This window comes from Lethenteron reissneri, chromosome 24 (genome assembly GCF_015708825.2).
Source record: "Lethenteron reissneri isolate LAM-NWPU_2019-01 chromosome 24, ASM1570882v1, whole genome shotgun sequence".
Lineage (NCBI taxonomy): Eukaryota > Metazoa > Chordata > Hyperoartia > Petromyzontiformes > Petromyzontidae > Lethenteron > Lethenteron reissneri.
The window spans coordinates 17,389,436-17,403,229 of record NC_083802.1 but is presented as its reverse complement, the minus strand read 5'-3'; the positions used below and the strand labels follow the sequence as shown (position 1 = coordinate 17,403,229).

Sequence of the window (13,794 nt, the reverse complement as noted above, 5' to 3'; positions counted from 1 at the left end):
TCAGAAATCATTGCAACCTTTCACGAGTCTGCCCGTCGAACTACGTGCAAAGCTGGTGATGATAGCTCAAGGGGCCCACAGGATAAAATCATTTGTATAGCTCAAATAGGAAATGCAAGCAATTGCGGAATTATAATTACATGTACAAATCACTGTTTGTTACGCGTGAGCACACACACGCACGTGCGCTATTTACGTGCCGTATATTTCCAGCGCGTTGCAGAGAAAGTTGATCTTCAAACACGTTGCAAATTAATTTCTATATTTAATGTATATCCAGCGGTGTTTTTAAGTGGAAAGTTAATTTCGTTTGGCAGTACTGGAAGGAATTGGTTCGCCCAAAAGTCAATTTACAATCGAGCTGAACCGGGTAAGAATTCATGGAAACATGTTGTGCGTTGGAATGTAACATTAAGTGATGTCTGCGTGACGTATCTCTATTATGTAAATGTGCTAAATGTAAATTATTATTTTTTCCAAAGGGCACCCACTGCGGGAGACATATAAGGGAACATTTCACGCCATTATTTTGTGGATTATTATCACAGGAGGAGGAGGAAGACTGGGCGTGATTACTGCACAACGCTCACATTCGCTCTTAAATTTGTGCAATTATTATTCGACATCCAACAATTAAGGGATAAGAGGAATAAAATTAAATACATAACGGCGTGTAATTTTTTTCTGACTGGTCAATTAGGTGGCTTTGATGCTAAAACTTTAAGTGGTTTATCAGGGTGATGAATGTAATTAATTCTGAAAATTGCAAGCGAACTTTATCCCTTTAAAGGCCGGTTGTGTTCACGAGCAAATCGGAATTAAATATCTAAATAAAAAAACCTGACAAATTCGGTCATAAGTCTATCGCCACACGTGGCACCCTTTGGTAAAGATTTATCTGGCTTGTGTTTGCAAAGACAATGATGACTACTGGCTCAGCCGTAATACCAAATAAAATCTACCACTTGATTTGTGCCCTGGATTTTTCCTTTAACCTTTAACTCCATACCAGCTCTGCAAGAAAGCAAATAAATCTTTATCAAACCTTCCCCCATGTTACTGCGCTTATCTCCCTGTTTCAGAATTTCATGGGTCCCTGGGTCGTGCCGTGGCTTTGGTTTGCTGTAGTTTTATGTCTTTCACCCCCACCCCCCAAATCAATAGGCAGCTGCCAAGATGTTTAATGTGAGGGTTTCACCCTCGTGGCCTCCTGTTGCCCACCGTTCTTTCCTGTGTAAAGTCTGGCTATGAGGATCTGCGAAAGATAAAAAAATAAGCATAGTCCGACATTAATATGGAGCTTTGCTGCTGTCAAGTTTCTGAAGAAAAGGCCACTCGGCTGTAAATTGCCATCGTAAACATGTTCATGGTTTATTTTGAACACCGCTGACAATGATAGCATAAATATATACATTTTTGCAATCATGGGAGAAGCACGTCAATATCATTCCAGTTTTGCGGTGAACTTGCAATGTAATCGTAGACTGGAGGTGCGAAAGTTAAACATCATTGGCGCTATTTTGTGTGCCACTGAAATCCAAAACCACACCCAACGGGAAATGAGAATGTATAATTTGCGTAATTATCAAATGATAGTCGTCAAAATACATGTCTGTTAAAAAACAACCCATTTTCTGCAAAAAAAAAAATACTTGCAAAAAACAATCATCCAGAAGTTGAACTATTCCTGATTGATTCGAACCAGTTTAGGGATTTGTCTCCGCGCCGATAATACTCGTACGGACACGGCCGTCATGAATGGCAAACCAGCGTGAACGGTTAAAACCCACGGGTTCAGAAATAGGCTTCTGGAGGTGGCAGCGGTTGTATTGATTCAAGTGCTAAATTACCGGTCGCCTCCGAGATGAGAGCCGCACTATCGCTGCCTCGGCCTCTCACCTATTGCCCCCCACCCCCGCCCCCCCTCCCGCCGTGCGTTCCGCGAGACAGGAATGCTGAAGAGCACGTGCTACATCGACGTGCGCTGGTTCCCGTTCGACGTGCAGAAGTGTGACCTCAAGTTCGGCTCGTGGACACACGACGGTTGGCTCATTGACCTGCAGATGCTGGAGGCCGACACGTCTGGCTACATCGCCAACGGGGAGTGGGACCTCGTGGGTGCGTTGCTCACCGAGGGTGACCGTGTGTGCGTGTGTGTGTGTGCGTGCGGAGGCCGCTAACGGCACTTGCCCCAATAGTCTGTTCAGGCTATACGGGGGGATCTTTGTCTTTGGTGGCCGAGCTGTGATGGATAGGCAGTGCCGCGGAATATGTGTTTGCGACGCTAGTCCCGACATGATGACGCTGTCCAGGTGTGATGTGTTGATGTGATCACGGCCATGGGGACGTGTGTGCAGGATGGCGGAGGGTTAGCAGCTGGTTGCCAAGACGAGCATTGTATTGTAGTGGCCCCCAAAAGTCCTGCAAACCAAGCGGGGAAGGACAGGGCACCAGTTGGTGGGAGTCTATCAGAGCAGGTCCTGCAGGTCGTGTGTCTGCTGTGCAGCAGCCGCTGTCGGGCTGGGAGGAGGGTGGAGTGCACCATGGAGGTGTGGTGGCGTCAACGGCTTTGGCCCTGATGAGGTCTTCAGTTGCCGCTCTTCAGACCCGTATTAGTGCTCTGACTAGTCGAGCGGCGTTGCGATACACAATACGACCGCGTTAATTTGCACGGTGTCTATGGGGCATTAACGCGGAGATTTCACAAGCAAGGGTCACACGCGGACATAAAAAAAATCACTATTAATCTATGGGCTGCCGAGATTGAAAAATGAGCCCTGAGACTGAGTTAAAAAATATGGGGTTAACAAAGCCTTTATTAAATTATTACTATTGTAATAGGGTGCTGTAATGGTTAGCACTATGTACGTGCAGTCGATCTGCTGGTGCGGCAGCTGAAGCAATGTTGCACGTTTCTTAAATTCCTCCTGTCTTTGTCCACCCGCCAAACTCAGTGGGTAATGGGAGAGTTTGTTGATAGACACGTTGCGTGTGGTGGAGTAAATTGTGGGTCCTCCCACCTCTTCCAAGACATTCTGGCCAACGTGGAAGGCTAGAATGCACTTCTTCAGGAAATGCCAATGAACGTTGCACGCGGACAGTTGGCTGTGTGCTTTTTTGCACAGTTTTGAGTGATGTTTGAAACTCCTGATTTTCCGGCCCGCACAAATTGTTTTCGCTACGATGAGATTTTGCTCGTCCTTTACAGATTTGACGAACGTGGAAGAGTAGGCCAAAAACCCTCTTGTGGAGGCCTCTCTGCCAGCAGTAACGCATTGCAGGGCTGCACCTTGAGCTTCACCGCACAGAGTATTGAATTGAACGCCGAGTCTTTTTTTTGTTACTACGAGCGCGCGCCGCACACGAGCAACAAATATTAATCTATGGGCGGCCTGGATTGAAAAATGAGCCTTAATACTGAGTTACGATTTCCTGGGTAAACGAAGCTGCGATTACATTACTATTCATAATTACTGTTTGTGTAAAGTGTCATCATCCATTGCGCAGAAGCGAGGTGCTCGTAGGAAGGGGTGGTGGTGGTGGGGGGGGAAGCTCCCAATTGATATGGATCCGCGTGCCGCAGCTTGTGAACTTCTACTTCCCAGGTGCTCACGGGACGCACATTTTTATAAATGTTCACTGCTGCCGCATCATCCCGTGCATTCTGAAAAAAAAACCTTCCCTAATTTCACTGTGCGTCGCCTGGCGGCAGGAAGATTGATATGGCTGTGCAATGCCCAAAAAATTATATGCCATCAATAAATTCCACAACCGTACGTTTCCCTTGTTCTGGTGTAATTTACGCGTTGAATATTCGGAGTATTGAAAGCACAATGCTAGTCAAGGGAAATGTGGAACATTTCAAGTGGCGAGTGTCTGGCCAACCCAAATGAAATTGGGCATACAGAGACACTTTCTCCCCGCGTGAGCAAATCTATTTGGCGAGGAAATCATAAAAGTAACAGCCCCTCCCCCCTCATATTCATACGCACGGGAGACTGAGACGGGGCCATACAGACACGTGGTGTCAGTGAGACGCAGAGTACTGGAAGGTTGCATGGGTGGAAAAAACCCGATTTTTCCGGCGGCAGGCATCTGGATTTTTCTTTAATACAATTAAACCCGATTTCCATTAATTAAAACCTGGTTTAATGAATACGAAACTCTGATCCAAGGCTTAGGCTGCTTCCTCGGCGGTGCTGCTATCGTACTCGGGGGGCCGTCAGGCACGGGGTAGTCGTAGAATGCGGCGGGCAGGTTGGTCTTGATGAACACGAGCTTCTCCACAATCGTGGGCGCCAGTGAGTTCCTTCGCTTGGAATGGATGAAGCCCATCGTTGAGAAGTTGGCGAAGTGCGGTTCTGCAATTAGAACCAATTAAACCGGATTTCTCCCAATATCAGATGATCGGGTTTAATATAAAAAGACAATTAAACCCGATTGTAAAAAACCCGACTGTGCCACCCTTGGAAGGTTGTGAGAGTGGCTGTCATGGAAAAGTCCCACCTTCCGTTCTTCAAGCTCATCGTTTGCATCTGCAGTCATCGTCACCGCCATCATCACCCTTGGTCAATCCACTGCTGGATGAAGGCCTCTCCCAGACGCCACCAACCGCGACGATCCTGCGATGTGACCGTTCACCCATCGCCTGGCACGCAAACCGATTTCGTCGCTCCACCTGCTCGGTGGACGTCCACTTGGGTTTCTTTAACTTCGTGGCTGCCACTCGGCGTCAGTGTTCCAGAAGTGATCAGCCGTCATCACTCAACCCATCTCAACAGTTCGAATGATTCCATCCACCTGTGCTTGTGCCCCAATCGGCGTGTTCCTCTTTCTGTACCCACGTCATTGTAGTTCAAGCATATGCAACGCTGATTACTAATTCCATGCCAAATCTGCAGAGGGGTAGAGAGATCAATAGTATATGTATGCTTCGTGGCGATGGGTAGAGCAGTGTAGTCCAATGGGAACCTCTTTGGTACGGCACACCAGTCGCACATTTGACCGATATACCAAGCAGTCCACACCATTCATCACTGGATTGAGATTAGTTTTGTTCTTAGAAAGAAGAGATTGAGTCAATGCAGTAAGATTTAATGCAAAGGGACAGAGCTCATTAGGCATGCTGCTTCATTGGTATTGCCAAGCGGAAGCTTTAATCGGTTCTGGCATGGCACAGTGGGCAAGGCAGATGGGCCTTCAGGGAGGGTAGAGCGTCCGACATCCACTCGCACCGTCCACAATAGATGATCTCCGTGAGCCCTTTATCTCAGGGCCCTATTGTTCTGGCAGAGAGCATTTACCTCTCTATCCACGGGGCTTTCTTTTGTTCGTGTGGCATAATTATTATGCAATTGTTGCGGCGTGGATGCGAAATGCCACCTTGCTCATTGCGACGGATTAATTCGCATCAAATTCACCGCAAAGTAGAAGAATGCAAATTATTATTGCTTCATTTTTTTTTTACCGAATAATGAATGAGAAGTCGATTAACGCAATGTTGTCGCAGTACAACCGGAATAGTTTTTTTTTTGTCATCCTGAAATGATAACTCAATATTATCTGGGGAGTTATTTTCCAGACAGCAAGAGACCACTTTGCGATGTTGGTAATCGGAGGTTCCTGGAAGCCCAGAAGGGCTGCAGGCATGAGCCAAAATGCCAGGTGGGGCCCCCTCGTCCATCCTCTGTGAGGCCCGGGGGAAATTGCCCTTTTGACCCTCCACCTTCTGGGTGGCGCTGATGACAATGCATTCAGAGAAAATGAATATATATATAATCGTTGACGTTTCAGGCAATAGCCCTTCTATGAACGTCACCGTTTATATATTTATATTTATCTTTTTGTTAAGGCAGCGTTATTGACAAATGTGCTGAGTGCTACTGTTCATGTTCTTGTGCACCACTGCCAACACAGCATCACCGCATAATGTGTTCACAGAGGATTTAGCATTGTGGTTGTCAATACAGGTGGCAGCAAAGACTCCGTCCGTGATGATACCTTCATGTTGGTTCAGCTCAATGGAAGCAGCAATCGTAACCGCCGTCGTCATCGTCGTTACGTCTCACAACGCAGAGATCCCAGGCAAGAGGAACGAGCTGTACTACGACTGCTGCCAAGAGCCGTACCCCGACGTGACGTACACGCTGACCATCCGCCGGCGCACCCTCTACTACGGCCTCAACCTGCTGGTGCCGTGCGTGCTCATCTCGGCGCTATCCCTGCTCGTGTTCCTGCTGCCCGCCGACTCCGGGGAGAAGATCTCGCTCGGTGCGTCCTCCTGCACACGCAGCGTGCGCCCCCCCCCCCCCCCTTTGCACACACATAGAACACACGCAGCCTGCACACACACACACACCATGCACACCCAGCGCGCACACCCCCCCCCCCCTTTGCACACACATAGAACACACGCAGTCTGCACACACACACACACCATGCACACCCAGCGCGCACCCCCCCCGCCCTTTGCACACACAGAATCTACGCAGCCTTCACACACACACACACACACCATGCACACCCAACGCGCACCCCCCCCCCCCCTTTTGCACACAAAGAATCCACGCAGCCTTCACACACAGACACCATGCACACCCACAACAACCACCACGACGCTTGTGCCAGGCTATGTGCACCTCAAGACCACGTGAAGTGTCGAACGCCCGCTGGCAGGAGGTCACGGGGCAGAGCCAGGTTCCATGGGTCAACTGACTGAGATGGAAATTCCTCTGATACAGCCATCAAAGGCTTCACGAACTTCCTGGTCAAAAAATATGTTCAATAATGTTGGAGCCAGAGGACATCCCTGTCGCACCCCAAGGTGAACAGGGAATGGCTCTGACTCCCGTCCACATAGTTTTACCCAGGCCCGCTCACCATCATGAAGGTCCTTAATGATCGTGAGCAGAGGGCCAGGGACTCCGAAAGCACGAATAACAACCCAGAGCCCAGGCCTACTGATGGTATCATAGGCCTTGACCAGGTCAATAAAACAGAGATTTAGGTCTTGTTGGAATTCCCTACACCTCTGCTGTAGCAAACGGACAGAGAATATAGCATCTGTGCAGGACCACCCTTTACTGACACCACATTGGGGCTCCGCAAGCCTCTCCTCAGTGTGCCTGGCAAGGCGATGTTGAATAATCCTAGACAGGACCTTTCCCGGGTACACAGTCTGTGCGGTCCCCCTTCTTAAAGAGCAGGACCACAAGGGCATCCTTCCAATCCTGTGGAACCCATCCAGTGGTCCAGACTGTTGTTATGATGTCAAGTAGGGCAGTCTGTGCACAAACGCCACCCTCCCTCAGCATTTCGCTTGGGAGATTATCTCTGCCCGGTGCCTTTCCTGGTCTCAGACTCTGGATCGCCTTCAGTACTTCCTCAACAGATGGCACCTCAGCCAGCCACTCAAAGGGGGTGACTTCTTCTTCCAATATTTGAGGCACCGCAGCCTCAGCAGGGTCATCCCCACTTTGTCCCACAATGTTTTCCACGTCGAGGGATTTCCCCTCCCCCAGGACTTCACATAAATGCTCAGCAAATCTGTAAACCTGTTCCTGGAGGTCAGAGATTGGATCACCGTTTTTTCCCCAAATGATGGTAATAGGTGTGGCGCTGCAGGTTATTTTTTTGATGGAGTTAAATAGGGATTTGTGATCGCAGGCCATTGAGGCAGACTCCATCTCCTCAGCAACCCGCGACCACCACCCATCCTTGCAGCACCTCACGGCTCTCCGAACCTCCGAGCGAAGGCTGTGGTAAGCCTCCTCATTTTCTGACGTGGGAGGCTGTAGACGATTAGAGTGGGCCTGTCGCTTTGTCTCAGCCAGCTTGAACACCTCCTCTGTCAGCCAGGGTCTCTCGGGAGGTCTGGACCTCGTACCAAAAGCAGCCTTATGCCCCCACGACCACCACTCCTCGCCTCCGGTTGATGGGAAGGCGAGTCCAAAGTAGCCTGGGGCTTACAGCTTTCCACACTTCACCACAATGCTCCCACGCCCCCTTCATTCTTTTGTTCAGAAAAAAGAGCCACTCCCTGTTGTTGGTAATCTCCTGCCACGAGTAGAGGACTATCCACCCCTCATGGTGGCAGGAGCCAGAGCTGGTCCACCGGACCTCCTGAATACCACAGAGATTTAGGCAGTACTGGTCCAGCTCCCGACAGGAGTGGCAGCCTCTCCTCCGCAGTGAGCGTTAGAACATTCCACGTGGCCATCCGTAGTGGCTTTTTGTTATTTCTAGAGGAGCCCCGAGGGTAACGATTCAATATCCTGGCTCTGCCAAATGGGGTTTGGCCAGGACACGTCATAGACGTATGTCCCCCCAGGGCCTCCGGCACAAGCTTATTAATTAAATTATTCATTCGTGGTTTAGTGGTAATTAATTGACGGTGGAGGGGTTACCAGCCCCTCGCACCCATTAGAGCCCCCATTTGGCCACTGTGGTGGTTACAAACGCCATGAGGGGAAAGGCCAATCGGAATTGGCCCTCCCCCCCACAGCACTGTCCACGACAGCGTTACCCGTCCGACATCACGAAGAGGAAGTAGGGGGTTGTTTTACACACCCCCCTTTGCACACACAGAATCCACACACCCTGCGCACGCACAGCCTGCACGGGCCATGCACAAGCACCGTGCGTGCCCCTTGCACACGTCATGCATGCGCAGCATGAGCACACCCTACACATGCACCCTGCACAAGCAGCTTGCGCGCCCCTTTGCACACACACAATGCACACACCCTGCAGACACAACGTGCGCATGCACCCTGCACGCACCCTGCACGCACCCTGCACGCACCCTGCACGCACACCCTGCACGCAACATGCTCGCAGCATGCCGGCGCTCTCCCGCATTGCGCAATCGGATAAAGGTCACACGCAGCTTTCATTTACCGGGATAGATCCTGGCTCAGACAAATGTCGGCGGTGACGATAAATGAGATCATGCATCGGACGTAGCGTGCATAATTAAACTTAACTAGGTCCGGCCTAACGTAGTTTCCAATTATCCGGAGTCAAAGCCGTCGGGGCCTTTGTGAGCAGATTCTTGCTTAAACTCGTTTAATCTCCGCATTCAGCATCTGTTTGGGGTACGATTGCGAGCGCCCTTCAATTGGCCGCAGCTGTTGTTCTGCAAGATAGGCTGCGTACCGCTGGGAGAGCGTGCGGGGGGGGGGGGGATAAATGCACATTACAGATAAGAAATCAAAGGGCGGCATTATCTGGGTTCAGCGTTTGCCTCGCTCGCCGCGGTTGTCGTTCGGTGCCCCTCTGTGTTCAGGCATCACCGTGCTACTGTCGCTGACCGTCTTCATGCTCCTGGTCGCCGAAATCATGCCGGCCACGTCCGACTCCGTTCCACTCATCGGTAAGCGGAGACGTGCGACGAACGCACCGCACGCCAACGTCCAGTCCACGGGGCAGAGAGCGGTGCCACTTCGAGGGTGGCCGAATGCTGAGTGATGCCAGCTTCTGTAGATGGCTTATAGGAGCGGATGACGTGATAATGTTGCGAATTGAATACGGCTATTTGCATGATCCACTTTTTGTTGGTGATTTGACGATGTCGGTACAGGTGGTGCCAACGTCTCGACTTCAAGCCGGCCTAGCAGGGAAATATTGAGCGCTTGCACAAAGGATAGTAACATCTCATCCTGTGTTCTTTGGAATCTTAAGCTCTGAATAGAGACGATGCACGCAGCAAACGGGAGAATGCGACAGACAATCTGAATTGCGCTTGAATGGAGGGGTGCCATGCTTCTGCCAGGTCCCATAAGGTGTGTATGTGTACACACAGCCACATGAATTAAATGGATGTTGGTGGCATAGAGTTGGAGACATTTCAATTTCACGTGATGATAGATGCGTGCGCAAATCCAGATTAAGCCCAAAAATAGTAAGCGCATCTCTCTGAGCCTTCCATTCTCCCTCTCCTACAAACGTGGATAATCATCTGCGCGCCACCGCTTACCGTTAACAATAACTCTAACACGGCATGCAACATTTGTAATCGACATTTGTATCCACTTGGACGATTTGCACCGATTAATCATATGAATCTGTTGGACTCCGTCTTTGGTGAAGACGCCAGATGCCACAGAAAGAGGCCATCGTATCACTCATGTATCACGATCTCATGTATCATGATCTCGTGTATCACGATCTCATGTATCATGATCTCGTGTATCACGATCTCGTGTATCATGATCTCGTTCAAGGCAGAGCAATTCAATGCACAGATAACCCCCCTCCCCTCCCTCGCCCCGCCCTCATTCTTAGTGGACGGCACCACGACGCAATCCTCCGTCAACGCCAAATACTTTACGTTGCTGAGCGAGAAGCAACGCTCCGCACGTTTCATGTCCGAAAACAAGAAAATCAATGCTCGCTATGTTTAGGATTCTGCCAGCGCGCTGGACGTGCAATCCAGAGGTCGCCGGTTCAATCTTCCGCACAGCGGCCGAAACAACGGCGCAAGTTATTTTTATTAGTAAATCCCCGCACCGCCTCGATCCACCCAACAGCATCAATGGGTACTCCGCCATTGTTCGTGTGGTGCGGTAGCGTGCGGGCACTCCCAACTCTTTCGAAGGACAGGATATCAAATCACCCCCTAAACGGTCTCTCTTAGATCGCCCTCCGAGTGGAAGCCCTTCCGCCAAAAGTGTCGTGAAGAAAACATTGCAGGGCTGCGCCTTTCCCTTTTCGTTCTTCTCTACTTTGTTTATACGGCGAGGGCGCAATGTGTGCCACCAAAGTGAGCCTCGGAACAAAACACGACCGCTGGAAATCTCGGCAGTGACGGCTGCAGTCTCAGGCGTCCGCCATCTGGAGCCAGCCTGCAGTGTCGTCTCACACGAAGCGAGTTGTCACGTGCGGGCTCTCTCTTTGTTTAACAACGCTTGAAGAGCGCGGCCGGTCTGCGGAGGCTTGGAAAATGATTCACCGCCAGCCCAAGCAGAGCTCAAGAACAATCGTAACAAAGTTCCAAAGATCAATCTATTTTCTTCATCGACATTGGCATTGCCTGCTGAAGCCGAATGTCAACAAGGCTCGTAATCCATGGTTTCAGGAGAGACTGAAGCCTCGTCATTACTTCGCATCTGATGAGAGGATTGTGGGGCCTCGCAGACTTGCCTCCAGTAAGATTATTCTCGACACCAATTTACACCCCCACCTAATCATAGGTCCATCTGTCTGGCCATAATACACACCAGTAATGAGGTGCAGATACAAGCCGATAGCGTATAATTTATTGAAGCAGCCTGCAGGCATATTCATCGCAAGTAAGAGAAGTAACTTCTGCTCATTTTTATTGTATGATCACTGAGTGGATAATTATTTACTGGGGGGTGGGGGGGGAGAGTTTGTCAAATAATGTATTAAAAATATCCAATGTCACTCTAATGTTAACAGCCCTTTGTAAATACAATGCCGCATCAGTCATGGGAGCTGATGGGCCATACTTCACCACGCTGCTCCAGTACAGGTCGGCATTATTCGCAACTGATGTTGGCCATGGCTAGGACTTTAACTCTGCTTCGTTGGGTTCGTAGCGCAGAGCAAGAGTGCAATCCCTGCCCGCAACAATGAATGTTAAAATCCGAGCTGCAGGCTACGCGATTTAGCATTACCAGTTAATGCACAAAGTGTCTCCTGTGGGTCCATCCAACTCCCAGTTCCCAATTGTTATCATTACCCAAACAATATTAATTTTCTCGTTGCATGTTAATGTGGAGGGCATTTCAAATCAACGCAATGGAAATTAATGCAATTTTGTTTCCTTCATGCGAAAACACAACAATCCCTGCGATTGGCATGTTCGTGCGTGCATTCAACACACATTACGAAAATGCACACACACGCGCGCACATGCGCACACTCGTCCCTCAAGAAAACAAAACCTTTTCAATGAATCGCGACAAATCGTGAAAAGGTTGCTCTCATTCTTCCTTCTCATGCGACGTAACAATGTGCTATGCGTGTTGAACTTCACTCGCACCGTACGTAGCCAACCGTGCTACTAACAAGTAGCGCTCAAAGTGCACAATGGTATCGGAGGGCGACGCAGCAGTCGGCCGCAGGTTTCAAGAATGAGACGAAACACCAAAAAGCGCGCAAGTAACTAATGCAAGAGCTGAGCAGCGTTTAGCCGATCGCTTCAACCGATCGATCCCACTTGCCGCAGCCAGCCAAGCGCGTGGCAGCATCACCGCACCTGATGGTATCGCACGGTGGTGTTGGTTTCACCGCCCTGTCAGCCATCTCGGTCGGAGTCATTCAGCAGAGTACACCACATTAGAGGGACTCCCACGGCGGGGGACTTTGGGTGGCTCCGCACACGCTGCAGGAGAAGGCTCCTCGAAAAAAACGCACGAGCACCGAATGCTGAAACGGAAGGGACCAGAAAGAGTGGAATATTCTAGATTTGAAGCTTTCGTGACTGCAAGGATCCATACTCTTAGGTTTTTTCGGTAAAGTCACGAGACAAGAAGTCACAGCTTCTCGAGACGCTGGCCTTCCATTTTTTTACCTACGTGACTTTACCGAAAAAACCTAAGAGTATGGATCCTTGCAGTCACGAAAGCTTCAAATCTAGAATTAATACCCTCTACGGGGAGGAATTTCACCTATATGTTAGAGTTTTTAACAGACGACGAGACAAGAAGTCACAGCTTCTCGAGACGCTGGCCTTCCTTTTATTACCTACGTGACTTTACCGAAAAAACCTAAGAGTAGAGAGGAAGATCTAATGGAGAATGGCTTGACGACGACATCGCAAGAGATCGGTTCCTAGAAAGGTGTGGCCACTACTTGAGCCATATTGGCACAAGACAGAGAGGAAAGTGGGAACAAATGACGACATGTCCAGTGGACATCTACTACGGGCTATCTGCCCATGAATCGTGATGATGATGATGAAATTTCTTATTGTCGAGTACGGATGATGTATGCGGATTGGGAACATTTTAAGAAGTGAGAGCTTGATGAAGGAAGTTCTGGAAGGACGGATGTTGGGAAAGAAAGGCCAATAAGGCAGACGAAATAAAGATGCTGCTTGATGACTTTAAGCAAGAAAGGAGACATTGCAGTGACTGAAAAAGAAAGCTCAAGATCATGCAAGATGAAGGGAATTTGAGCCAGAGACACTGCCGTTGGGCAGAGGACCAATTAAGAAATCCCACAACCTACTTGCTGTGCACCTGCTGGTGAACTATTTAGGCTTTAACAATTATTTTATTTGCACTTATTGAAACAAAAATTATATATACAGTACAGACATTGTCAATGAATTGCTGAATGAAGGCCTCTCCACTTTTCGTGAGTCATTTAGGGGGCAGGGCGGGGGCAGAGGAGACAGGGTCGGCTCAGATTTAATTCGCCACTGATCTCAGCCGTGGCCAGGAATCGAACTTCAGACGCTGAGTTCACAGGGCAGTGGCACCGCTGCAACTCCACCTACTTAATGTTGAACGTGCAATGTGTCAGTGTGCCGGTACGTGTGTGTACGTTGCATTTTAAAATGAGGGATATCAAGACGGAGCGGAGAAGAGATTTGAGAACTTTATTTTTTTTTAAATACACTTCCTCATAAAATCAACATGGTAACCCCCTCTCCTTGTCAATGCACTTATTGTGTAAGATTAGTAGGTAGGTTGGTAGATAAGTGAGTGGGTAGACATCCTAACTTTAATCCAGGTGAGAGCCCTTTGAGACAACATGTCTATTCTAAATGTGAGACGTGCCAAAAATATTATGGAGAAATACAAGCGCTTGAAAAACGGTAAA

At 49.2% G+C, this 13,794-nt stretch overlaps 1 protein-coding gene across 2 annotated transcripts in view; it reads left to right on the top strand.

Annotated features, from left to right (window-relative positions):
- The window catches only part of CHRNA7 (cholinergic receptor nicotinic alpha 7 subunit), a 48,883-nt gene that overhangs the window by 21,523 nt on the left and 13,566 nt on the right, over positions 1-13,794 (top strand). For both annotated transcript variants that reach the window (XM_061558515.1, XM_061558516.1), the window contains exons 7-9: positions 1,951-2,118; positions 6,076-6,270; positions 9,287-9,373. In XM_061558515.1, the coding sequence (XP_061414499.1) occupies positions 1,951-2,118; positions 6,076-6,270; positions 9,287-9,373 (450 nt within the window). The remainder of the gene's footprint in view (positions 1-1,950; positions 2,119-6,075; positions 6,271-9,286; positions 9,374-13,794) is intronic.